The following is a 27,981-nucleotide window of genomic DNA, read 5'->3' as shown; positions in this document are numbered from 1 at the left end:
TTGAGAGAAGGCAGAGGAAATGTAAAACGTATGTGGCAACTCTGAGGTTTCCATACAGATGTAGTTAGTACATATCTCTGACAAATCAGATCTGTCGTGATTTTGGAGAGAGTATAGTACAATGACAGCAATCGCTACCAAAGAGGACGGGCCATTGGTTTGGAGTGGACACTTGAGAGATGACCATGACGAATGTGACGGATCCGTTAACAATGGATGGGAATATCGTGACCACTCGTCTAACCATGGAGATGGAGTTCCTCTTTGGTAGGCGACGATCATGACCCAGCCATAAGACAGCACAAGCATCGTCTAAATCACCTTCAATGTTTTATGAATGTGAACTTAAGACCATTTGTAAAAATGAAGAAGGGTACTTGCATCTTCGCCCTCAATGTACATTATATTTAATTTTGAAGAAGAGTGTGGCATCTTTGGAAGGCTTGTAGCTCAAAGGGTCGCGAACAGGGTTATTATAGTTAACCCAAACAGTCTGTTACTTAAAATAATGTTAACTAAAATAAAATGAAATGTTAACCTGATGTACTAAAACATCAGTTAATTCAAAATATAAGTAAAAAAACTGTTTTTTAAAAATAACACTGTTCAGGAAAGACCCCGAGCAAAGCGCTGCAGACCTCAATGTGAATTGGCTTGTGCTGGCCTTTGGAGGAGTATGAAATAACATCCCACACACAATAAGACACTCACCAATAAGTAAAAACAAAAAAGGACAAAAAGACATTTCAGTAGCATGTCTCCATGGATCCCTTGTTGCTGCTTTCGATTCTCCGCTGTAAGGTTGTGACTGGAGCTTCCGGTGTGTGTCCATGTGAGGGGCCGTGTTTGAGTTATCTGTGTGATGAGTGCCTTTATAACTCTACCACTAACTGCTCAGTGGAAGAATAGACATCTAGAGCCTGACTAACCAAACTTAACTGCGTTAACTGCCTTATAATAATACTAAAATATATAATAATAAACAAACAAAACACTAAACTGCAGGTTGAAATCTTAAATGTCCAAAATTTCAAAACAGGCTCCGTCTTGAAACACATTTTGCTAAAAGGAAATAAGAAGGAATGTTCCGGGCTCAATAAATAATGTTGATTATCACAGAAGAGAACTGACTCGTCCCACAGCTGGTATCATTTTTTTATGTTTTAATAGTGTGCACGGTAATGCACTTATAATTGAAGTCTACTGCACTGAGTTTTTTTTTTTTTAGTAAAATACACACATATATTTGTATATTACAATTTTAACATTAAAATAAAGACAAAAGTTTTAGAAAATATAGCTTTGACATTATACATGATATCACAGTCACTTTAAGTTCAAACAAAATCAAAGAACAAACAAAAAATATCTTTAGAATGACTAACCTCATAGACTTGTACAGAAAGTGCATTAGTGATTTTTGCTTAGTTTTACAAATCAGAATGATTTTCTGTGGTCATCAACAGAATGTGAAGATGCAGTCCATACAGATAAAACATTGTATTGAACCTGAAACATTACTTGAAACTTCAGAAAGTATTTGAAAGCTAAATGAAGCGTAAATTTAGAGCTGCTAAAACGGCTTGCTACAGTAGAATAATAATATTTTATATATATATATATATATATATATATATATATATATATATATATATACACACACATACACACACACACACACACACACGCTAAATGAGTAACTAAAGAGTTTTCAAACATACACCAGTCAGTGCTTAGCAGTTCATGAAGATAAAGGTTTATTTGTTAGCAGTAGTATGAATTAGATCTATACATCTTAAACACAGCTCCTGATATCCGTACATAGATTAAGCTTGTCATGTCAGCCTATTCCCATTCTACAAGAAAAACACAACCATGATAACAAAAGAGGCTGATATAATTTAAATTTCCAAGAATGAGGTAACAATTCACAGTACAAATCCTTCAAGTTTTCTTTCTGAAGAACATAAAACTTGTATTTGCTTAAAACCAGAAGACAGTAAGAGAACAAAATGTAATGATCAAATAAAAATAACTTTACAAATACCCTTATAGCTGTCCCTACATGTGACAAGGCTGTGCTATCTGACCTTCCCTTCTCATGTACATTTACACTGTGTGTGTGTGTGTGTGTGTACATGAGTGTGTGTATGTGTGTGTAAAGTAGGCTCCTGAGCTAAAAGAAAGAGTAGTGGGGGACGGGGTAGGCGGGCACTTTCATGACGGGCAACAGAAGCATTCTCTTGGGCAAACCTAGAGAGAAAATGAAGAGAGCACTCCACATAAGTCCAGGACAAAATAAAAGACCTGAGGGTGTTTTGTTTAAAATGAAGCTAATGCCAATTGAGTCTCATTGTAGCATGGGGACATGAACCCAGGAGAGCAGAGGAGAGCGGAAGAACAGGAAGAGTGAGGTCAGGTGAAAAGAGAGGGTAGAAATCAAGCATTAATGCAGATAGGAGATGACACACATGTACCTGCTGCCTAATGTCATGTGATATGATACGCGCATACAGTTGACCTTCTGAACTACATGGTATACCCAGTCATCTTATGAATAATGGTTCTTGAGTAGGGCTGAATGATATACTGTACATTAAATAAATTGTATAAGTTGCCGAAATCATAGTATACTTATACTGTGATATTTTTTTTTTTTATTATTTGAATATTTTGAGATTTTCTCAAAGCCCTGGAAAATTTAACTGAACTATCATCAATTTCATCAATGTATAAATCTAACAATAAAACAGTAAAATTACAGTTAAAAAATAATCATAGTATGTTTTCCAGTTTTTCATGAAATTAAACTAATGCAATAGCAATAAATTATTTTATTCATAAAATAATTCATGACAAAAACTAACTAAATACAGAAAAATTCTAGTTAAAATAATCAAGTTATTGTTTTCAGTTTTTCACAAAATTAACACTAAATTAAAGGAATAATTATTTTTATTTAAAATCTATAAAAATCAAATATAGAGATAATATAGTTAAATAATAATTTACAGTTGGATCACATAAAAAAATCACATAAAATTAACACTAAATTAAGGGAATAATTAATTGGTTTTATTTTATTAATAATGTACAAATCTAATAATAACAATAACATTTTAAAGTCTAGGTATATTTTTCAGTTTTACACAAATTAACGCCAAGGTTTTTTTTTCATTTTATTCAATGTATAAATTAAAAAATTTTATATTAATAATTATATTAATACATTTGTATAAAATGTAAGAAATGTGATAAAATTCTAGTTACAATTTTTTATTTGTTTATTTTAAACTGTAACTGTTGTTTTGAAAATGAATTTAATTTAGAGTCTTTAATTTAAAACATTAAATTAGAGAATTAGAAAAAAAAACAGCTTAAGATTGTTTAGATCATGTGGTTAATTTTAAATCAACTTAATATTATACATAAATATTCAATATATTGCCCAGCCCTAGTCTTAACTACTAGACAGAACTATCTAATTGAAAATAATAAAGTTAAACTTAGCGTCTGAAGAATACATGTGAACTGTGGGTAGGGGAACATGGAGGGTTACAGGAGTGATCTGCCGGCTGGCGCTCTTATGTGGAGTGTTCATTCTGTGCCGTGTGTGTGTGTGTGTGTGTGTGTGTGTGAATAGTAGTCTTAGTCTCACAGTCGTTCCCATTTAGAAATCCCAAAGCAGCAACAGGAGGAAGAGGGTTGGACAGCGTAAGATGACTGGTGAGAATTACTGCATGCACACAGCTCTCAGGCACCAAACCGGACAGACGCCAAAGAGAGGGGCACACTGTTCTCTTACAGCAAAATACCGGGTTTCACCTTCCACCTAAAGGAACAGTCTTTATGTGGCAGGCAGAGACCAGGGCGCTGGGAGCAACTCCATATCTACCCCCCACCCGCCCCCTCATCCTCCGAGAAATAAACACACAAAACCCAGCAAACACCATCCAAATTCAGCCTGGTTCCCGCTGAGCCCACCTCACCTAGTCCCCCCTGCACATAAGGCTCATTCAAAGCATCTTCATCTGGGCCTGACCAGAGAGGCGCTCCTAAATCAACACACTACACAGACGGGTGAGGAGTTTTTGTTTAGAAACCCGACGGACTGTGTGCGTATTCCTGTTTGTGTGTTCAAGTGTTTATACGTTTCTGAGCTGATGAGTGTCCCAGAACGGTGTGTTTGCGCGGAGCATAATCAAATAAACTATAAAAATATCCCTGACATGACATTTCAAGGTTTCAAACAGTTACGATAAGAGCGCATGATGAATTTTAAACATAAAACATGGCAGTTATCTGAAGCTAATATTTATAAACGAATATATCACATGACTTTGGTGGTTTTCACACAGTACAGGTGGTCCCGCAGAGGTGTCAGACTTTGAGCTCTGTTTACATCGATGTGTGAGAAAGACTGAAGATCTGCATATCAGTGTTGTTATTGTTGAAACTAAAACTAAAAGCGCTGAAATTTGCTTTTAATTAAAATAAAGCTGAAATAAAATAACACGAATATTCAATGAAATTTTTTTTACTTGCATTCAGCTAGCTGCCAAGGCAACATTTAAGTTTAATTTAAATATAAAATAAATCCCAAAATAAATATTAAAAAAAACTAATAAAATTGATAAAAGCACTTGAAAATACTTAAATTAAAATTAAAACTGAAAATATAAAAATAAAAGCAAATTCAAAATATTAATACTTTAATGGTATAAAAAATAATACTAATCACTGTTCTGGATGTGCCTACTTCTCTACTGTACAGTGTGCAATAAAGCAGTGCATGGTATGTCTGAAATTACATGATATAAATCAATAGGTGAAACATACTGCTGAGATTTTGAAGTGCACATCTGATGGACAGTTTACTGTCCCATGAGGCCATGGGAGAGGAGCGGTGAATGTCAGGGATCTTGCACTTTTCTTAATGGTCAAAGACTTCGTCAGAGCTTTCTCTAGTATGCAGGTGGTTTTAGGATGAAGGAAAGTTTGGAGATTACACTGGTTTTACTAGTATATTAAGGGCTGTCAATTCAGCACATTGATTCAGTGTGATCAATTATTAAATTATGCCATATAATTTTAACCAAGAAACCATAATTTTCTTACTAAGAGAACAATTCAAGCACAAATTTGAGGGTTTTAACAAAAAGGAAGATAACTATGACATTTTAATAATTATCCGAATTCTATGAAAATAGCGAAGTCCACATCACAACTACAATGAAATCAACACAGAGGAATGATTTTGTTGTTATCACTTAGTGAATATTATTTTTTCCAGCTAATGAATGATAAAACTGACAGCAAATCAGAATCCAGCGACTCTTAAGAGTCTGAAATTTTCGCATGCGTTTTTTTTTCGTATTCGTCATCGTTTTCTAACAAAATGCTTGATACGGATGCGAAAACGCAGAAATTGAACCTAATCCGAATTTTTTTTCTTAGACAGACGAAAGTTTCGGAGGCAGCGTGTAAACGTGAGTGATAATGTGAGGTCATATTTATTTTTTAACGTGCGAAAATTTCGGATGAGAATATCGGACAAAGACCTGAGCATTTAAAGTTGATACTAATAAAGTTATCGTTAGCTATTTTTCTTATTGTAAACAGGTCTTTAGACGACACAGACTGAACGTTTAAATCGGTTTTAATGTCGTTCTTAAATTAAAAAGAAAATCTGTCATCTTTTACTCACCTTAAATACCAAAGTTTAGCTATAATCCATAAAAGTGTTCTTTTGTCTCTACAATGCAAGTCAGTTGTTATTTAGGTCCCACAAAAATGGTTGAAAATCACTTTTTCTTGTGTTTTACAGTTTGAAACAAGATGAGAGTAAGTAAATGATGACAATTTAAATTTTTAGTTGAACTATCCCTTTAAAATGTATATGCTCCATGTTAGCTAGTCGCAGCACTAGTCTTAAGACTGTGTTTAGCGTGATCTTCCTCTCAACCCATCAGGCCCAGCGGCTGTTTTGAATGGTGTAACTGTGTGCTGTAGACAGCAGCACTACGCTGACGCTTAGAGAGCCGGCCAGAGTCAGGAGAAACGGGCCAAGCGTCGAACAGGCAGACTAGATGAGCAAAGTCACACTCAGGCCAGGTGCAGCAAGTCTTGCTCCAACCACAGTTAAGAACCAAAAGGTTATGGTTCGTTTCCATCGTCCAGGGAGTCATTTCTCTACGGGATTCTTTGGGGATGTGATTTTGGGGTTTGAAAGCCCAATTTGAGAGCTGAATGGGGGGAGTAAGTGGGGGCAGATTTGGACCCTAGACCCTGACTGGAGGAAGGGAGGATGGGAAGGAAGGGGTACGTACCGTATGCAGGAGTGGCGGCCGCTGCGCTGTACCCGTATGGGGCTCCGAAGCCTGCGAGAACACAGCATTCATGATATATGGTGAAGTGTTAAGACTCCTTCACGTGGCCTCAACACTACCGGTGACCTTTGACCTCACTGTCATGAGTCATGTGACAGAGCCTTTCTGAAGACTATTATGCAAACTACATACACTGCCTGGCCTTGGCATTCTCATTCTTGAATATGGACATGGGTATGTCTTCTGACAAAGAAATGAAAAGCTACACACTGCATTAGTTAGGGTTAAAATAATTGTTGCCAGAAACATTTTAATCACTGCAATAATGATTTAATCCTTAAGTATTTACGTATTTAAATCCATACAGTGACTTTTTTGGCCAGGCAGTGCGATAATTATATGCAAATAATACATCTACTCATAAACAAGTAAACAAATGAAAATAACATAATATCATGCTAAAAACAAGAGCAGGTGCTCCCATTCAAAATTAAGGCATATTAACTCAAACTATGATACAACGTGACATATATTTAAAAACATTTCCTTATTCTATGAAAGTGTTCAAAATACTGTATCTGAAGGAATTATACAAAGTCAAATGTAAAATAAAAAAATAATAAAGTTTCATAATAATAAACTTGATCACCTGTGCAGTACACCATTGGCGATTGTAAAGATTGAGTATAGATATTGGTCAATAGCAACAAAATTATACGATTTTAATATTAAATGTATTATTTTTTACTTTAGACAAAATAGTATCCAAATTTAGTATCGTCTATTTATACACAACTGTTGAAAAGTTTGGGATCAGTACAAGTTTTTTGAAAGAAGTCTCTTATGCTTGCCAAAGCTGAAATCGACTTGACAAAAATACATTATAAACAGTAATATTGGGAAATATTAAAATTTCAAATAACCGTCATGTATTTTAATATATTTACAAATGTAATTTATTCCCATGATCAAAGATGAATTTTCAGCATCATAACTCCAGTCGTCAGTGTCACATGATCCTTCAGAAATCATTCTAATATACTGATATTTTGCTGCTTACTATTTTTGTGAAAACTATAACACATTTTTATTTTCAGGATTCTTTGATGAATAGAAAGTGCAAAAGTTCAGCATTATCTGATTTAGAAATCTTTTGTAACATTATAAACGTCTTTACTGTTACTTTTAGTCAATTTACTTTTGGACGCTAGTATAAATTGTAGCTCAATGGGTACTTCTGTAATATAAATACATTGTTGCATGAAGTTTACATGTGCCAAAAGGTAAACGGGTCTTTAGTCACTATAGAAACACTGTCTGGCATCAAACACACACCTGGTGTGACGTATCCAGGAGCTGCCGCAGCGCTGACGAAGGCTCCTCGTGTGAGGGTGGGTCTTCCTCGCCCTCGTGCTGCTTGGACCGCGGCGGCAGACACAGCAGCAGCTGCAGCTAATGCCCCTTTACTCTAAAATACACACACAGGCTTTAATCAGCAACAAGAAGCTACAGCAATATCAAGTGTAGGGTTGCCAAAGATTGATTTCTGGAGAAAAGAGATGAATTAGCCTGCAGGTTTAAAAGAGGAAATATTGATCACAGAATATCTAATAGAGCAGTCATGGATTACCAAGAGCTGACCCTGGTTATCCCAGGAACAGACTGAATACTGAACAACCCTATCTGGATGTTATTAGTCACTAGTCAAAGCAACTGATGACCTACCTGAGGGATTATTTTTTTCTTCTTGTTGCCAGCAGCATTAGGCCCGGAGAAGAGTTTTTCTAGAGCCGCGAGGGCAGCGCTGGCTTTGGCAACTTTCTTATTGGGCCCTGCACCACGAAACTTCTGCCCGTCCACTTCCACCTGTCCACGAGAGCATGGGATGAGGATTTTGAAATGACAACAATGACTGAAATCTGAGATTACGTGTATATTTTGGTAAAAAAAGAAAAAAATTTGGAATAATTATGATTTTTTTTTAAGTTTTTGAAAGAAGTGTCTTACGTATGTTCACCAAGGCTGCATTTATTTCATTTCATCAAAGTAGTATTGTGAAATTTTTTTCTTTTTTTTACTGTTTTGTATTTGAATATATTTTAAAATGTAATTTATTTCTGTGATGCAAAGGTGTGATGCTGAAAAAAAAGCTAATAAAAACAGTACCTTCAAATTCTAATATTTCACAATATTACTGTTTTACTGTATTTTGGATCAAATAAATGCAGCCTTGGTAAGTATAAAAGACTTCTTTCAAAGACAAAAAAAATATTCCTCCCACCGTCTAAAGCAAATGTGAATGATTCTTGTCACTGAAAAAGTAAGCTCTACAATGCTACATTATTGTGGAATCCCCAAAATTCTTAAAGGATTTATTGTACATTTTGTTTTCCACCAAGTTAAAAACCTATTTGATTTGGATAAAGTAATGGCACACCTCTCTTATCTAAATTCAGGACAGAGTAATTCATTAAAAGGGTCATATGATGCTCTTTTAAAGATCATTAATTTACTTTATTATTCATTTAATTAACTTTTCTTTAAGCCAAGTTGCTGCTGCTGTTCTTCTTCCGGTGGCCTCAAACCATGCCTTACTGTTTCATTGGCTTGTCACGTCACCTGACTCCACGTGAAGTCGAGTCGGCTGACTGGTCCAGATATTTGGCATGCTAGATATTTGTTTGGCGTCAGCGAGGTGCCGGCGACGCATCAGCGAGCCTCTTTGATGCATCGTTGTGTAGTTTACACATAAAGATTGCGGATTACAGCCCCAGGGCTCGCAAAATTTCAAAATCCCTGTTAGCCCTTCGGGCAGGTACTCGTCAGATTTTGGTAGCCCGAAAATGTATTTAACTAGCCCAAATAAAAAAAGACCATAAATGTCAATCAAAAACATTTTCAATACACAAATATCAACGAATATCAAGGAAAGTGTTTATTTGACTATTTACAGGGTATCTGCAGATTTGTAAAAAATCAATTTAAGGCAATTTATGACTGAGCTGCACAAGTAAAATGAACACTGTATGAGTGGGGTTGGACAATATCTGTGGTAACATATTAAGCCATAAAATGAAATGATTTACAATTCAGATACAGGTTTCCACAAAAATAAAAATCTTATAAAAAGGTATTTCAGCCTTTAAATCATTTTTATGAAAAGGGATAAGTCAAACATATGAATTATTATATTAATTTAAAACATAAATATTACTCTCTAAATTGTTTAGATTTTTAGAAGGCACCCCACATGAAAAAAATGCTATAGTAATTTATAGTAAATACTATAGTGTTTTTGAAGCATACTATAGTAAAGTGTATTATGCTGTATATATTATAGTATTATATATATATTATAGTAACACTTTAATGAATGCTACAGCATACTGCAGTATTAAATATAGTGAACATATAAACTGTATACTGTAGTATACTTTAGTTTTTACTACAGTAAACCGTAGTGTATTGTAGTATATCCTGTAGTTGTAGAAAACTTAACTTTTGTACAGTATTGGGTAAAGTAAATTCTTTATATTACTATAGTTGTTATATTACCACATCATCTATAGAATTACCACAACAAATTAATTCAAGTACTTTACTATAGTATGGTTCAAAAACACTATAGTATTTATTTACTATAAATTATTATAGTGTTTTTTCATGTGGGACATTCAATTCTTTCACATTGCGTAAAAACATGGGTCGATCTAAACATAAGATAGGCTTTTTGGAAATGCACATTCATTCTCTGCCATGAGGTGGCGCTTTAAGAGCGGCCTCTGAAATAAAGGAGTCTGTCCTCGCTGCAGCCTGTAGCACGATGACGTACTGGATCAGATTCAATACGCATGGATGTTTGACGCGCATACGCAGTATTGGATTTTAATGCTTGTGCAAAGTGGGGCTGACATTAAAGCCAGTATTAAATGTAAATTAATTACGAGATATATAGGTGTGTTTCATAGGCTTACACAAATTATAGTATACTGTGATTTTAAACCAGTAGTGCTTAAAATCCTGTAGTGTGATCTAGCCTTTAGTCTTTGCAACTTTTGGGATCTCATCTATGCACGAACAGCTTGTAACACTCCAAAGAAAAAGGAAAACTTGAAATCTCATCATATGACCCCTTTAAAGTCATGTCTACAGCACAAACTGTGTGGGACATGTTGCACAACAAAGATTAATTCTTGGGTTAGAGATTCATTCAAATCCCTCTCCCCCAGTATGAGTAATAACAATAAAAGTAATGCTCACCTTAACACACACCACTAATAAACAGTCTTATAGGCAAACAGGGATTAAGTGGTACATTTGTGTCTGGTGAGGCCCACCTCCATGACGAAGCGTTTGTCGTGACTTCCTCCGCTCTCTGAGATGAGCTCGTACTTCAGCCCGCGACGTTTCTCATTCAGCTCCATGACTGGGTTCTTCCCGCTGGCCGTCAAAATAGGACCCTGAGTTCGCACCTGGATGCAAAACATGTTCTTCAACAGAACTGAACCAACACTGAACTGGCTGAGAACACCACCGCGAGTGTCACACACACATCACGGGTCTGTGCCATTCATTCACACAGAGACACGCAGAACATGCAGATTCATATTTAAATTGTATTTTTGCGGATTAATATTTACAGACATATCACGTTTTGATTTGTGTATCCATTCCATTCAAAATTTGGCAAATTCCATGACATTCCTCGTTTTTGCAGTAAATACCATTTTTATGACTGGATTCCACGATTCTGTCTGTTTTCTGCATCGCGGAAATCATGTTATTTTCTCATTTATAACTGTGAAACTGCTTTGAAACAATCTTGTTTAAAGCACTATATAAATAAATGTGACTTGATTTGACTAGAACATAGTAAAAACATTTACTAAGCATTCAGTGAGTGTGTGTGTGTACCTCCAACGTGTTGGAGCTGTCTGAGGCGTGTAATGTGTTGTTATTGCTTGAGTGTGTGGACGTTTCGCTCTTGCCCTCCCCATCCGACTTCTCATCTGCACTCATGGAGTCCAGGTCTGTGTCAAAGCCTGTGGGGTAACCCATCGCCTGTAGCACCTACACCACAAAAACAGCATCAAAACTAATCCAGCATGGACGTCACACAGAACATGACAGAGAACTACAATGTAATAAGCGAGCAGTGGCTTCCGATGACTATAATGCAAGACTGTCTTTTATGTCTTTGGAGCAACATGACTATGAATAAATGGTGAAATATTGTAACTTTCCTCATTTAAAAATACGCCACATCAGCCCTCATTTTAATGAGGACTTTACTTTTGTATGGAAAATGACATCATGAGTAGAAAAGTAAAGTAAAAGTATCTTTAAACAAGAGACTTCGAGTTTTGGCATGAAAGATTCACAAAATGATGAAAGATGCTGGGAAAGTTCAGTTCATCTTTGTGGCCATCAGTGAGCAGGCGGAATCAAAAGTGGACAGTTCCTTGGATACCGAGGTCATTATTGAGAGTGAAATCATCACTTTGAACAGACTCGCTTATATAAAAGTTCACAGAAATATGCCCACACCACAGATGCGAAGCGGAGCTGCAGATCTCTGTAAATCAAGTTGGATGTTTAACCAAACAAAACCCTAAATAAAGTATATTACACAAAAATATATTACACATATACTGTATATTGGGGATGTACAATTTCTTATTAAATACTGTATCAGTTATCAGCCAATGGGATTTTTTTTTAATTATCAGTATTGATACATATCTCAGATCCAGGGTGAATACATGCTTTAAGTGTGAGTTTACACAGGGGTAAAGGATATCATAAGAGCACCAGTGTTCATTTGTCAGTCTGACCCAAATTGGGGCTTTCGTTGCCGTTAATGGCTGCGCTCTCACAGAACGAGGATTAGTGCGGTCCTATGCTCCAGAGCCTTTATTCACCAGCACTCTGGGATTACATGCAATTCAGTTCTTTTTGCATTCTGGGAATCACTGGTGTGTGTATGTGGGAACAAGCTTAACCCCTCTTCCTGAATGACACATTGCTTTACTGTCCTGCTACAGTGACAAGAGGGTTGAATCTACAAATCTGGTTGAAGAAGGGTCATCTATATCACTAAGAGACTGATTTAACCATCAAGTAACGGCTATACACAGCTAACAAGAGCTTAACACCAGCACACCAACTTGGTTTGCATATGTCAGAGATCTGATCACACTGGAAAATGTCTAGTAGTGACAACTGAAGAGTCAGTGTGAAATCAAAATTGACATTTTTTACTTCATTTTAATACATTCATGGTCTAAATGTGCACAATGTCAAAAAAAGTTTGCTTTGTAGTTTGTAATTTCGCTTAATTGAAATAAAACCAAAATCTTGATATGGCTTAGTACGATTAATAATAATATTACTACTGCAATATTGCACTGTACATTAAAAATAGTATTTAAGTATAATAATATACTATTTTGTAGTGCTGTCAAACGATTAATCGCGATTAATCACATCTAAAATAAAAGTTTTTGTTTACATTATATATATATATGTGTATACTCTGTATATTTATGTATATATACACACACATACAGTATATATTTTGAAAATATTTCCATGTATATATTTATATTAATATAATTTATATTATATATAAATATTTGAAATGTATAAACATAACATTTTTCTTAAATATACATAATAAAATACACAGTACGCACATATATATTATGTAAACAAAAAACAAAACAAAAACATTAATCGTTTGACAACACCACTATTTTTACTTTACAGTGCAATATTACAATAGTTATATTTAGATTTTAATATTTGTATTTAGTAATAACAATTATAATAATAAAAATAATTTGTAATAATCAATAAAAATGTTTGCTTTTTTATTTAGGACTAATCAATTTAATTGAAATCAAAATCAGGACCAATAAAAACAGTTGTTAGCTGAAGCTTCATTTTCATTTTCGATTACATAGAAAATGAAGAAGAAAAAAAAGGGGTCAAGAGGATCTGGGAATTATGCAAGCCAGGCTTGAACTCAGGTCAGCCGCATCAACGCTGTAGTTATTATTAAAAGGAATAGTTCATCCCAACATAAAAGCTCTGTCATTATATACTCATCCTCACCCAGTTTTTTGAAACTCGTATGACTTTTTGTTCACGAACGAAGAAATTAGGCAGAATGTTCAAGCTGCTCTTTTCCATACAAGTGTGTAAAGTTCCAGTATCAGAAGGCTTCAAAACACTTAAAACACACCACACGGGTCATATGGACTACTTTTATGGTGCTTTTTTATGCATGACAGCCCCTAATCAACATTAACTTTCAATGGATGGAAGCGAGCAGCTCAGACATTTTGTCTGATTTCTCCTTATACGCGTTTCAAAAGACAAAAGCATGAGTAAATGATGACAAAATACACATCTGTGGGTGAATTAGTCCTTTAACACCTTACATAATGGTCACCCCTCCAATCACATGATGCAAATACGACTGACGTCCAGGTGTACCTTTACAGCCACGTGCAGCTTGGCGGTCTTCTTAGAGGAGCCAGAGGCTTCGTAAACAGTGCCGTCGACGTCTACAGACATGGTGAAGACGGGGGCGTGAACCGGACCTGACTGAGACAGCAGTTTATACTGCAGCCCCGGCCGGATCTGGTTCAAGCGCATCAGAGCGTTCATGGGTTGATTTGAGTCTATTGCTTTACTGTCAAGAACTGCTGGAAGGGAAAGAGAACAGAAATAAACGTTAGCAATTATAGCGCAAAGGAAGTGCTCCTTAAACACACAGCTCATCTTCTATCTTTCTATGATCCCTTCGTTCCTAATTCTGCTAATTGCGAAATTCTGCTGCTTTGAAAGCGATTTATTTGAGTCCGGCGAGGAGCGCAGACTAGGGACAGCACCGCGGCTCCAAGAGAAATTAAGAATCAATGGCATTGATTTCCCAACGGTTGTCTGCTTCCTGTACGAGAGAGCAAGAGATGGAAGTGCAGCAGGATGAGGAGCGAGAGAGAAGAGACGGCAACAAATAAAAGAGCAGAGAAAACTGGACAGCTTTCCGAAGTGAAAGAAGGTGAGAGATTAGCAGAAAATATACATAAAAAAATGAGACGTGTTGTTCTTTAATCATTCTAGAAAGAGGCCAAACAAGGCCATAATGAAGAAGGAACGACGGAACGATTAGCGTTTCCTGCTATTTGCAATTTAAAGGGATAGTTCACCCAGAAATGAATGCTCCATGGTACTCTCATGAACGCATGTTGAAGACTGACACGGAAGAGAAGCATTTGTTGAATAAAGTCCTTATTTTTGTTTTCTTTGTGCACAAAAAGTATTCTTGATGTCACATGGACTATTTTAATGATATCCTTACTACCATTCTGGGCCTTGAGCGTGTTAGTAGTATTGCTGTCTATGCCGGGTCAGAAAGGTCTGGGATTTCATCAAAAATATCTTAAGGTTTTACGGGTTTGGAACGACACAAGGGTGAGTAATTAATGACAGAATGTTCATTTTTGGGTGAACTATCCCTTTAATGATAACAAATGAGAATTATTTTTCACAATGTTTAATAAAAACGTTTTTAATTAAAAAGGAAATTACCATTAATCAACTATCCGAACTGCTTTTGACAGATGCACACAATCTCAATAATTATCTCAATTACACATTGTATAATTACAAATGAACTGGTTTAACCAATATATGTCGATCGTTGCTTAGACTGACCTTTTCTCAGGTTGCGTTTCATCTTCTTGATGAGGTCTTTGTCGTCCAGCAGACCATCTTCATAAGGTCTCTTCAGCCCTAGACCTGATACAAAAGAGCAGAGTTAACATGCTGATGAAACACACCTACAATGAATTACTAAAACGCATCAAAAACAGACTCATAGAGCTGTATGACAGTGTAATATTTCAGATTTATTTTATTTTCATGACATTCAGCAGCACTAAATGGATTTGCAAAACTAATGGCAATCAGTTAGCCCCACCCCTAAACTCACACCAATGACTGAGTCTGATTTGCTGTTGTCAGGCAGATTAGGATGTTCAGACAAACAATGTTAAAACTAATGTTTGAAGATTGTTTCACACTTTTCAGAGAAATCAACCTACGAACAACTTATAGTTGTATCTACATATTAAACTAGACCTTGAGTATTTCAAAAAATATCAATATCACTTAATTGTGTGTTCTCACCTTCTTTATCTGACCAGGGGAATTTCTGTGAAGGTTTACTTGAGGGGAGAGGGTCCATTTCTAAGACCTTATAGATCTGCCCAAAGGCCATGAGCCGCAGAGCATGCTGGAACACACATAAAAAAAGTATCAAAGTTATCACAGAGCAAACCAAAATTAGCTGCTCCTGAAAGAAAAAAAGTCTCAAAACATACCCCGATGAAACACCCACACACTTATTTTTTAATAATAAAGCAATAACTCTCCGCTTGAGCCCACAGACCGCCTGTAGATGTGGAACATCGGCACTGAATCACCACGTTCAGAGGAATTATGGGGGACAGACTGCCTCACAAATAATTCATGCTACAACTAACTCACATTATCCCATCTCAACAGATATTGACAAAGCTGTTTACTTTAGTTATAGCCCGTTACGAAACCACATAAGGTTTGGTTCCAAAAGTATCCCTAGAAAAGATTTGTGAGCCCATTTTGGGAACCACCTTTAATTACAGTAATCAGACCATCTGTGTAAACTAACCATTTTAATACGGTCCCATACACAAACATTGACTCTAGATGAACTAATGGAATTGTTACATAATGTTTATTTGGGTGGTTCGTCACCTGATAAAACTAGATTGCTTACATTATAATCAACAAAGCTGTTATCACTGGAAGTGCCTGATGTTCTTTCACTTCTTTTTTGATGTTTGTAAAGGTTCATGCTTAAACTATCTATATATTTTTTCTATTTGCTACCGTTAAAAAGTTTGGGGTTGGTAAGATTCTGTAATGTCCTCTAAATAAGTCTCTTCTGCTCACATAGGCTGCATTTATTAGATCTATAATATACAGCAAAGACCGTAATATTGTGAAATATTACTGCAATCTCAAATAACTGTTTTCTATTTGAATATTTTGAAAAATTTAATTTATTTCTGTGATGCAAAGCTGAATTTTCAGCATCAATACTCCAGTCTTCAGTGAATGAATAAAAAGTTCACGTAACAGCACTTATTTAAAAAAAACAACAACAACCTTTTCTAACAATACAAAAATGTCAAATCTGATCTATTTGTTACAACAACGTTGAACACATAATTATTTGCCCACTTGTTTCCCAAGTTTAGCATTGATGGTTACATATTGTTCCTAAACTAAAGTTTGAAGTGATATTTTAGGTTGATAAGCCTTAAGAATAGCAATTTAATAAGATACAATTGCATTTCAGTGAAGTTAGATTTACATTTTCCTTCCATCAAATTCAGTGATTACACTCACAGGTCATTTTGAACTCATGAACTCTTCATCGAGTAAATTGCATCAATAAGCACCATCTTTCAGCCTCATGTGTGACGACAGAAACTCTGCAGGTAGGCGTTACTACGGCATATCACCGCAATGCATCTCATTTATGACTACGGCAAACTGCAGTAAAAACAAATGCACTTCATATACTGCTGTTTAGTTTTTTTTCAAGGAAAAATACAATATGATATACATGTTAAGCAATCAACCATATTCTTAGATACAGTGGTGTGTGTAGAGTCAGGAAGGGTGTGCGTGTGTGTGTGTGTGTTTGTACTGAACCTCTTCGATCTGCTGCAAAACAATTAGACACATTGTCATTCTGCTCTCGACTGCATGAGTGTTCAAAGGAAAAGCGCTACCGAAATCTACTCCGAGATGCAGCGTACGTACACACACACACAGTCCCCGGGGCAAGGAGGAAGATTCACGGGCCGGCACCGTATAAATTTTCCCACGCTCATTAGAGAGCCAATCATCAAGGTGCTCTATCAGGATAAGTGTGTGTGTGGGCGTGGGTGTGTGTTTAGTCTGGATGATACATGGAACATTCACAATATATTTTATACGATTTTACTGGTGATGTAAAATTAGATCATTTTAATGCGCAGGGTTTTTTTTTTTTTTTTGTCTTTTAGTTTCCTGCATTGTGTTAACACCATCTCTGATTTACTTTTACCCCCAGATGTTTTCCCAGAAGACAAAAATGTTAAAATATTTGTTCAGGACAAACAAGGGACTCAAGAACAGGATCATCTAGGCAATCAAGTGTATGTAAACTTTTGAACATGGTCATTTTTATAAATTCAGCTATTATGTAGGATAATATATAACCTTGTGGATTATATATAACCATCTTAAATGTAAAATATCTTACGACAGTACTAAATAAAAGAACAACACGCATTTTATAAGATAACTCTTATTTTGGTAAAATAATTAACATTTTGACCATAATTGTTTATACATAGCCATTGTTGGCAAGTAGGTTCCAATTATATAACAGATCTATTAAATATTAATATTCAATCAATTTGAATGGCTGTTTGGTCAAAATGATGCCTCAGGAATATTGTATCCATATGTGGCCCAGGATCACAAAAAGAGTCAATTTTTTTTTTTAATTTAGATTTATATGTCATCTGAAAGCTGAATAAATAAGCTTTCCATTGATGTAACGTTTGTTAGGACTGAACAATATTTGGACGAGATACAACTATTTGAAAATCTGGAATCTGAGGGTGCAAAAAAATCTAAATATTGAGAAAATCGCCTCTCAATAAGTTGTCCAAATGAAGTTCTTAGCCATGCATATTACTAATCAAAAATTGTGATATATTTACGGTAGGAAATTTATAAAAAATCTTCATGGAACATGACTTTTACTTAATATCCTAATGATTTTTGGCAAAAGAAAAATCTATAATTTTGACCCATACAATGTATTTTTTGGCTATTGCTACAAATATACCCAAGATACTTATCATTCCAGGGTCACATATAGGCTAGAATCACTGATAAGACCGGTGTGTGTGAGACATGGCAGTAATCTAGATAGCACAGCTGAGATAAGCATCGCTGAGAGCAGCACCGCTCTCCTTTTCTCACTGACACCTGCATCTCACACACACCCCAACACACACTGCTTGTACCTGTGCGTTGTACGTGATGGCCTCCGCCTCCTCGTCAGTCATGGCCGACAGGGTGTTCGTCGGCTCCTTCTCACAGGGATCATGCAGGCCTGGTCCACCTGGAGAGGACACCAAAAATATTTATATTATAAACGTGAAATACATTCTACAATTTAATATGATTTACATAGCTGACAAGAAAGACCCGGTCAAGAGTTGAGGTAACTACTGTAAACTGTAATGTTTCATTATTTAGTGAGTTACTCCCCATCACCGCAGGTGAGCAGTTAATTTAACTCTTATCGTTTAAATTATGCCCTGAAGGTACAATACAAATATATATTTTTATGTTCACATGAGTATATAACATTTTTGCTTATTTCCCATGCAAGCCAATCAAATATTACTGCCTGCATCTCATTATTAATGAATAAGTGAGAAAAGAGTATAAGAGTAGCGAGGGATGGACTAGTTATGTCAAGAGCAGATAAATGAGGCTCCATTATTCCTCTAGGCCTCAGAAAGGAACTAGAGCTTTGCAAATGAAACCCAGATCTGATAGTGACACCGCTGCTGTCAACACACCGCACAGGACTTATTCACATTTATCTTGCATATGCAGATATTTAGGAGGGTTATTTAAAGTCAGTTCAGATTAGGGATCTATTAATATACAATGGATAATTTTCTCTGTTTCACTTTTTTTTACTCTTTTTATTTTTATTAAAAACAGCATTCATAATCAAATCAGGTACCAGCATAGATTTAGTTTTAGCAATTATTCAAAAACTAAAAATATAAATTACCCACAGCACTAAATGACTTGCAACACAATTTTTTTTCTCAGCAAGGATGCTATAAATTGAGCATCCTGTTCCTGAAAAAATGTATAAAGGTTTTCTTAAAAATATGAAGCAGCAGCACAACTGTTTTCAACATAGATAATCAGAAATGTTTCTTGAGCAGCAAATCAGCATATTAGAATTAGAACAGGAATAAATTACTTTTAAAAATATATTCACATAGAAAATTTTTATATTTCACAATATTACTGTTTTTACTGTATTTTTATCAAATAAATACATCCTTGAGCATGAAACTTCTTTTAAAAAACATAAAAAAAAAATCTTACTGGCCCCAGCCTTTTAAACAGTAGTGTAGATATTGAAATTTAATTAACCATAAAAAATAACATGTTCCATACATAGAATATAGCTACTGTATATGTCAAAGAAAAACGTCTAAGAATTACAAAACCATAGCAATTAGAATTAAACTAAAGTCCCCTCTTTATTACTCACAAAATGAAATTGTCTGAGGCATCTGGAACTATTCTCTAGAACTTCAAACTGTTTTTACTGAGTTTTTGTTACTCATTTTATTGCTTCATTCTGGAAGTGTTCATACCTGGAAGCAGTATGCCAGAGGCGAGACACTCCATGACCCGACGCAGAGCCTCTCCTGCTCCCAGAGGTCTGTTACACGTGGCGATGGCCTTCTCACATATTAACTCCAAAGGCTGAGAACAAAAGAGCAAATCGCTTTTCAGAGACTGATTTATTACATAAACTATAAATTCATCTAAATTTTGCCTATGGGACACTGAAATGAGAGATTGCATCTGCGGTTACTGTAAAACCATTCAGTTTAATCCTTCAAATACAAGAAACTAATAATAGAACAGATCCAGTCCTCGAGGCTGAATGGCCCATACACCATTTCCTCAAAATTATGCTGCAGCTCAACTGTTTTCAGCCCTGATAATAACAATAAGTGTCTCTTGAGCATCCAATCAGCATATTAGAATGATATCTGAAGGATCATGTGACTCTGAAGACTGTAGTAATGATGCTGAATATTCAGCTTTGATCACTGGAATAAATTACATTTTAAAATATATTCACATAGAAAAATCACAAAATTCATCATGGTGATATTCTTGCTGTCTATGGAGGGTCAGAGAGCTCTCGGATTTCATCAAAAATATCTTAATTTGTGTTCCGAAGATGAACGAAGGTCTTATGGATTTGGAACGACATGAGGGTAAGGAATTAATGACAGAATTTTCATTTTTTGGGTGAACTGTCCCTTTAAGCAAAATATTTAATCTATGAGGTAATGTTGCATTTCAATACACTTAAGAATAATTAACCACAATAAATATCAACAACTGATAAGTGTATCGTCTGCATTACCCCACAGACCCCCAATTTTCAATAATTCAACGGTTCCTTAATCTATGGCTGAATTCTCTAAAGTTTTACTGTAGTGTTTGTAATGATATCAGAAGCCTGATACTCACCCATCCTTTCAGAGGTTCCCACGCCGGGACTCTATTGCACATGTCTCTCAGTATTCGCAAGACGATCACGCACGACTTTAGCCCGTTAACTCTAGCCTGAGGAAACCAGAGGGAGTCGCCCAGTGAACGGAGAGCAACAATCAAGTCCAACCTTTAACCCCTAAATCTCTAGATCTTGACTATGTGTGAGTGTGCAAGTGTGTGTTGTGCTTCGGTTCTGGCCTGTGTCGTGTGGATGATGGAGGAGGGCTTATGTGGGTGGGGTGGGAGAAGGGAAGATACGGTGCAGGAAAGCACTAGACAAATCCTTCATGATAACAAGCAGGTTATGGACAAACAAAAACAGGCAAAAGAAAACAAAAAGTGTAACAATTGCTTTTGTAGCCTTACGATACGCAAACGTTCGTGATGAGGTGTCGAGCATTTGGAGAGCTGGAGGAAATCGAGGAAAATGGCATGTAGTTTTGGGTCATAAGGCTACAATAACAATGAGAAGTAGTGAGCGCCAACCTGGAACCATTTGGCATGTCGCAGAGAGGCCAACGCCACCAGGCACCTCTGTCTATCCAACAGGTCCGCCGGCTCGCTCGACTCAACGCTCTCTATCGGTGAGAAGAACGGGACAGGAAATCAAATCACACACGCGTAGACACGCACGCTCACACACATACGAACACGTGATGAGGGAGGGGGCTGTTAAGGCACAGCAGGAAGGAGAAAGGAGGAAGCCAATCGGCTGAGGTGGTCCAGTGCATCCAAAAGAGATGAGAGCTCAGTGCATCTCCTTGGCTGGCTGGAAACTGGAGGAAGGATTCGCAGAAGGTGTTAGCATGTGCCGAGTGTTGCGAAATGCTAAACACGGCCTAGAAAACAAGGCTGAACAAAGCTGTTCAATTGGCGTTACGCACTATCCTAACCAGGCATGCCGTAATACAGCATCCTCTGTATTAATGTGAGTTCACGTGTGAATGTTTTGGCCTGATGAGCCGCAATAGTGACAAGCAACAATACATTTTTGGTCAATTTGCACTAATTTTTGGTTTAATGCTGGATAGCTCCACCCACAGCGCACTCTGATTGGTCCACAATCCCAACACACAGAGGCAATGGTGTTAAAGTGTTGATTTTGATGAAAACTAATAGTTCCCCCATTTTTTAATTGTATGCATGTTGCAATAAAACTCTTGGAAATTCACTTAATATTTTGTGGTGTGTAATTTACAGTCAAACTGTATTATTTTTATTTTTTAAACTATGCAAAAGTTAAAATATTATGGCGTTTAAGATTCATAAAATGCTAGCTATAAAATGAGAAAGATTAAGGGGTATAAGATTTTATTTCAAAATAGTTTTTTAATTAAAAAAATATTTTAAAAAAAAAATTCTAATTATTTTTTTTACTTTTCCTGTTTAAAGAATGACAATCCATCATTTGAAATGTGTAAATTAAATTTTTTGATTCAGAAAAAAAAAAATGTGAAAAATCATTAAAAAATTTGGGGTCGGTAAGATTTTTTTAAAAAAGTATTTGAAAGAAGTCTCTTCTGCTCACCAAAGCTGCAATTATTTGATAAAAAAATATAGTAAAAATAATAATACTGTAAAATATAAAATTTTGTATGGAAAATTTCTTCAGTGTCACATGACCCTTCAGAAATCATTCTGCTGGTTTGCTGCTCATGAAACTTTTCTTAATATTATCAATGTTGAAAACAGTCCTGTACAATTTTTTTCTTTCAGGATTCTTTAATAAATAGAAAGTTCAAAAGAACAGCATTTATTTCAAACAGATATATTTTGTAACATTACAAATGTCTGTCACTTTTAACCAATTTAATGCATAATTGCTGAATACAATTATTAAAATCTTTAAAAAAAAAACACTTACTGACCCCAAACGTTTGAACAGTAGTGTATATCCTGTGCTTGACAATGTCAATTGACAAAAACTAGTGAGAGTGTGAAAAGTATGTTTTAAGAGAGTTTAGTTTCTAAAAGTCCACAGACTGAAGAAACATCTGTAAATATAAAACATTCAGATTTCATCTCTTCACACAGCATTCCAGTAAGGACAGAGGCTAATTTCCTGTGGCGTGTCTGGTTAGGCGCTAACGTCAAAAGCAGCGACACACGCTAACAACTTCAGCGAATCAGTGCCAGTTTGTGCTTGGATTGACACTGGAATAATGAAGACATGCAGTGGGTATTGTTATAGACCAGTCACAACAAGAGAAGAGATCGCTCGCACACAACACACACTCACAATCTGAGCTGTCAGAACATTTTTCTTCATCTCTCCCACCAAAACAATACATAAGGGTCATTCTTTAGCTTGTTTGGTAATTGTTTTTCTTTCATTGTCTCGGCAGATGAGCGTCTATGTACCAGTGAGATCATCCCACGCTTCCTCTGCAGATAAACAAACAGATAAAACACAGAAAAGGCTGCCGCAGTGTAAATCCAGGACAAGGTGTGCAGGTGTACGGGGTATTAATCATGAGGGGTTATTTAGAGATTATATGACGATAACTGAAGCATTACTCTTTCATATTTCCTCTCTGGATTTTAATCAGAGCAGCCCAGCTGAGGAGGGTTAAAGAGGAAGATCTGTCAGAGTGATAGAAAGGTTTAGCCCACCCTCTAATCAATGACACACGCATACCGCAAAAATCAACATCAGTCCACCATTTATCTCCCCAAAACCTTACAAATACTCAAAATGAGATAAATGTTAAATATATACATACATACATACATATATACATAGTCATTTATTTGATATTTTTGTGTTACATTTTAACCAAAACAAAAAACCTGAACTGAAAAATGACTAAATGCCTGATTTGCGATATAGACTTTTGGAACCATCTGTTTTTCAAAAATAAATAAATGAAAAAAAAAAAGCCTAAGCCTATTTTTTAAGACTATTCGGAGACACTAGCTGTGTCTCATTTAGAAGGATGCATCCTCTGGAGGTCGAATCCTCTGTAGGATGCGTAACGAAGTGTCTTCAACCTAGAATTAAAAATGAGACGGCCTTCGTAGGACGGGAGGAAAAGGAAACAGGAAGTATCACGTTGATTTGCCAACACATTTAGATCATCGTTGCGCTCTCACACTACTTAAAATGAAGGAAAATTATTTCAAAATTTGGAAAGTAATTTGAAAAAAAAAAATGCTTTTACTTGTTTTATTTTGCTCAATGTTTGAGGAGTTGCAGCGTACATACAACAGGCATCTGTTAGAGAAAAAAGGAGGAGGATATTAAGAACAAAGTTTATCCGTTTTTACTGGAGGTACTTTAAGTTAAGTTGAAAACACCACCGCGCTTGTGCGTACATCTGCCGGCGCCGGCATTTTTCAAATTAACGACGGTTGTTTACCTCGACGCAAAGAATTGTGGGTTATCTGTAGCAGCGAAGGATACACCTGATGCATCCTCTGAATTCCTGTGAAAGAAGGTCGCATCGAAGTTCGCATTCGGAGTGTCCCACTTGCTTTTCTGAAATGAGACAGCCTCGATGACGTAGGCACCCTTCGAATGAGACTTCCGGAGGACGCATCCTTCTAAATGCGACACAGCTACTGTCATGACCTCAAGTGTGATTCTTGTAACTGTATGGCATAAAAAAAAAAAATTCTGTCATGGTGCATTAATATTTTACTTAAAAAATGTACTTTAAACCGAAAAAAAAAAAAATCTATAATTTGTATGCATAACTGTAAAAAGTATTTGAGAGGAAAATGTGCTTAAATGTCAATAAACAATGTCACAATGTAAAAGATCCTAAAACAAGCTTTATAAAGAACAGTTTTTTCTTTCTTTCTTTTGATTTATGAACTGAAATACAACCCAGCAATGTTCTAATATTACATTGTTTTGTGTGTGTGTGTGTGTGTGTGTGTGTGTCTGTCTGTCATTTATGCATGTGTGTTTGTGCACCAGCTGATGAGTACTGCCCATTCGGGCCAGTCCTGAGATTGAGCCGTTTCTCAACGGGACAGGGCCCTTGACCCGGTCTGAAAAATACGAGGTGCTCCTGTCGTGATCTACAACTCATCGCTCCATCTCTCCCTCCCTCCTGTCATCGGTCATCCCTCACTCCAGGGGCAGTGGCCACATCTGACACATCTGCTAGATGGATGAGGTGTGTGCTGCCACAGGTATTGATTCCTCAACTCGGACACATTCTTTCATTTTCCTCCCCCCACTTCTAACAATCTACATCAAACAGGATGGCAGAGTGAGCAAACCCATGAGAAAATGAGTCTGTTTGTGTCAGAGAGAATGAGATTAAGGCATATTGGCTTTAAAGTGCACTAAAAAAATCTAAATTCTACGATCATTTACTCAAACTGTTGCTGGTCCCCATTGGCTTCCATAGTATGGAAAAAATACTATGGAAGCCAATGGGGACTAGGAACTGTTTGGTTATCCATTTTCTTCAAAACGTCTTATGTTCAGCAGAAGAAACAAACTCATACAGGTTTGGAACAACTTGAGGGTGAGTAAATGATGACAACATTTTCATTTTTGGGTGAACTATCCCTTTAAAAGGAATACTCCACCCTTTCTTCTGATAAACAAACAAATATTCACAGCAAAATAATCCATCTATGTGAGTCCATATACCGCAATCGTACCATTGCGTACATATTACGCAGCGCCTGAAAATAGTCCCCAGCAAAGTAACTAGTTATGATCTAGCTGGGGACTACTTTCAGGTGCTGCGTAATATCATTGCGCCTGCTGTGCCCATGGTACGGCAGCAAAGTTCCTTGATTATTACGCCAGAACGAGAGTATAGTTCTTAGCCATTTAGGCCTAGAATCGCAATTTTTCATTTTCCGTCGGTCTTAGTACACGATTTAACTACAGAAGACTCTTAAATAGGAAAATTATCGAAACTCTTCAGTCATTTTTGAGCGAGATGCTAATGTCTGATCCGATTCAAATGATCGATGCTAAGCTAAGCTAAAAGTGCTACCGCCAGACCCGGAGATCCGCTGAATGGATTCAAAAATTGTAAAACTCAACTGTTTATCTCTAGGGAAGTTGTAAAATGAGTCTATTTCCAAAAAAAGTGGAGTGTTCCTTTAATGCAATGCAAATAATTTTTTGCAGTAGTGATTTTTCAAAAATCAATCACACAAAATAATTAGTAGTCAGCTAAAATACTTTTCCCAAATACTGATATCAACAGAGAGCAAGGTGATCAATAGAATGCTGAAAATTAATAACTTTTAAATAACTTTAACACAATATTGATTTTTTAGAATGTTTTTAATATAATCATAAATTTTGATATATAGAACAATATTAAATATTAAAATGTATTCATTTATTATTATTATTATTATTATTTATTTATTTTTACTTAAAAATTCATTAAAATTGATCATTAATCATTAACAATGCAGATTTCTATGTTTTTGTTTATTAGTTCAGTAGGTAAGTGGTAAATGGTAAAGTGTTCAAAACAGTTAAGGCACAAATTATTGCATTTAAATTCTGCAGAAAACTGTGGTACTTCATGGAATTCCATGAAGGCCACGCTAATAAGACATCTACCTCTATCTTCCTCTTTAGTACTGAGGTTTACTACTGCCACTGTAACGGATGAGCACTCAAGCATGTTCAGCCGGGCTGCACCCCTCCAATTCACTGGCAACACATTTGCATATTTGCACAGAGTGACAGAATGTGCATGAGAGTGTGTACGTGTGTGAGGGAGAGAGCATTGGTGCAGCTCTAATAGTTACAGCCTATACGCCGTCTTTTAAAGATGCAACCACTTCAGCTGTCAATGCGATCAGTCACGGGTCACGGCACCAAAAACTCCAATAACACACTCCCATCTCGACTTCACTCATGTGTTCGGAGCTAATGGACGGCAAGCTGAATCTGACTTCCCACGTTAATATTAATGTCAAGAGTAAAAAAAGAGTGAAAGGAGGAAAGTGACAAAGGTTACAATTATGAAAATCTGACTTTTTCCGTGTTTAAGTGCTATAATTGGGTCCCCGGTGCTTCTACCAACCCAGAAAACATGAAAAAGAACAACCCAGTAAATACTTTTTTGGTAAGCCTTTCTCTGCAAGCTTGTGAAAAAATGAGCGTGTGAGATTTCGCTCCCCACTTGATGCAGAAAGAGGATCTTATTATAATATTACCGCCCCTTTAAACTGCAAGTTTCCACCAACAGCACTGCCATTGTGTTTTCACAAGCGACAGCGGTGTAGCAGTTCTTCTAACGCCATGGCGAAAGTTTGAGCAAAGCATGCAAACTGTTCTGTCTTCGGCTGCACTGATGAGCACAGAACACTGTTTAGAGTCCCAGTCTCAGAGGAGACGAGAGGGCGGTGGATTTATTGATTTATTTACTGGATATTACACTGCTCCCACACAGATCTAATATAAACATGTGATTTCTTTCCCAGCTGTTTATCTTCACAGACATAACCGACTGTTTTTGTGACTCGTGTGTTTTTAACATACCTGTAAACTTGTGTGTATTTGACAGTTTAAGCGCAATAAGACATGAAAGAGAACTTAGTTTAGTAGGCTACTCACATGTCATGTGACAGCTGCTTTCTGTTTGCGTGCTTTGGATGCATGTTCTCAGAAAACCGTATATCAGAAGTTTAAACTAATATGGTTTAAAACACATGATTTCAGTGCGATAGACATGATGATAAAAACCAAACAAATGTTTTTAGCAGAGGTTCTGAGGTAGGAGCTGTAAAGGCACAGCCCTGTTCTGGAAAAGGGGCAGGATTTAAAGAGGCATGCACTAAAACAGCATGTTTCTGCATCCACTCAAAATAGGCATCTTCAAAATTATATAATAAATGATCTATGGGGTATTTTGAGCTGAAACTTCACAGACACATTCTGGGGACACATGAGACTTCTATAACATATTGCAACAAGGGGCATAATAGGTCCCCTTTAAATGGATAGTTCACCAAAAATTAAAATACTATCATTTCTTCACCCTCACGTCATTCCAAACCTGTATGACTTTCTTCTGTGGACACAAAAGTAGATATTTTGACAAATGTGTGTCCTTTTGTCTATGCAATGAAAGTAATTGGGGTTCAGTGTGCTTTTGGACCCCATTGATTTTCATTATATGAATTAACAAGTGCTTCTTTTGTGTTTTGTAGAAGAAAGAAAGCCATACAGGTTTGAAACGACATAAGGGTGAGTAAATAAAGACAGAAT

General features: G+C 36.3%; 1 protein-coding gene across 2 annotated transcripts in view; it reads right to left on the bottom strand.

Annotated features, from left to right (window-relative positions):
- Positions 1 to 1,735: 1,735 nt before the first annotated feature.
- strbp (spermatid perinuclear RNA binding protein) overlaps positions 1,736 to 27,981 on the bottom strand; it is a 96,953-nt gene continuing 70,707 nt past the window's right edge. For both annotated transcript variants that reach the window (XM_079410956.1, XM_079410955.1), the window contains exons 7-19: positions 21,264 to 21,355; positions 20,754 to 20,849; positions 19,859 to 19,970; positions 18,473 to 18,570; positions 15,528 to 15,633; positions 15,054 to 15,137; positions 13,830 to 14,041; positions 11,244 to 11,399; positions 10,667 to 10,801; positions 8,055 to 8,195; positions 7,665 to 7,797; positions 6,330 to 6,380; positions 1,736 to 2,253 (exon numbers count right to left, since the gene is read on the bottom strand). In XM_079410956.1, coding sequence (XP_079267082.1) covers positions 2,177 to 2,253; positions 6,330 to 6,380; positions 7,665 to 7,797; positions 8,055 to 8,195; positions 10,667 to 10,801; positions 11,244 to 11,399; positions 13,830 to 14,041; positions 15,054 to 15,137; positions 15,528 to 15,633; positions 18,473 to 18,570; positions 19,859 to 19,970; positions 20,754 to 20,849; positions 21,264 to 21,355 — 1,493 coding nt within the window. In that variant the 3' untranslated portion in view covers positions 1,736 to 2,176. The remainder of the gene's footprint in view (positions 2,254 to 6,329; positions 6,381 to 7,664; positions 7,798 to 8,054; positions 8,196 to 10,666; positions 10,802 to 11,243; positions 11,400 to 13,829; positions 14,042 to 15,053; positions 15,138 to 15,527; positions 15,634 to 18,472; positions 18,571 to 19,858; positions 19,971 to 20,753; positions 20,850 to 21,263; positions 21,356 to 27,981) is intronic.

The sequence above is a fragment of the Barbus barbus genome (assembly GCF_936440315.1).
Source record: "Barbus barbus genome assembly, chromosome: 47".
NCBI classification, from domain to species: Eukaryota; Metazoa; Chordata; class Actinopteri; order Cypriniformes; family Cyprinidae; genus Barbus; species Barbus barbus.
Note: the sequence above shows the minus strand (reverse complement) of the source record. Positions and strands in the feature narration are given on the sequence as shown.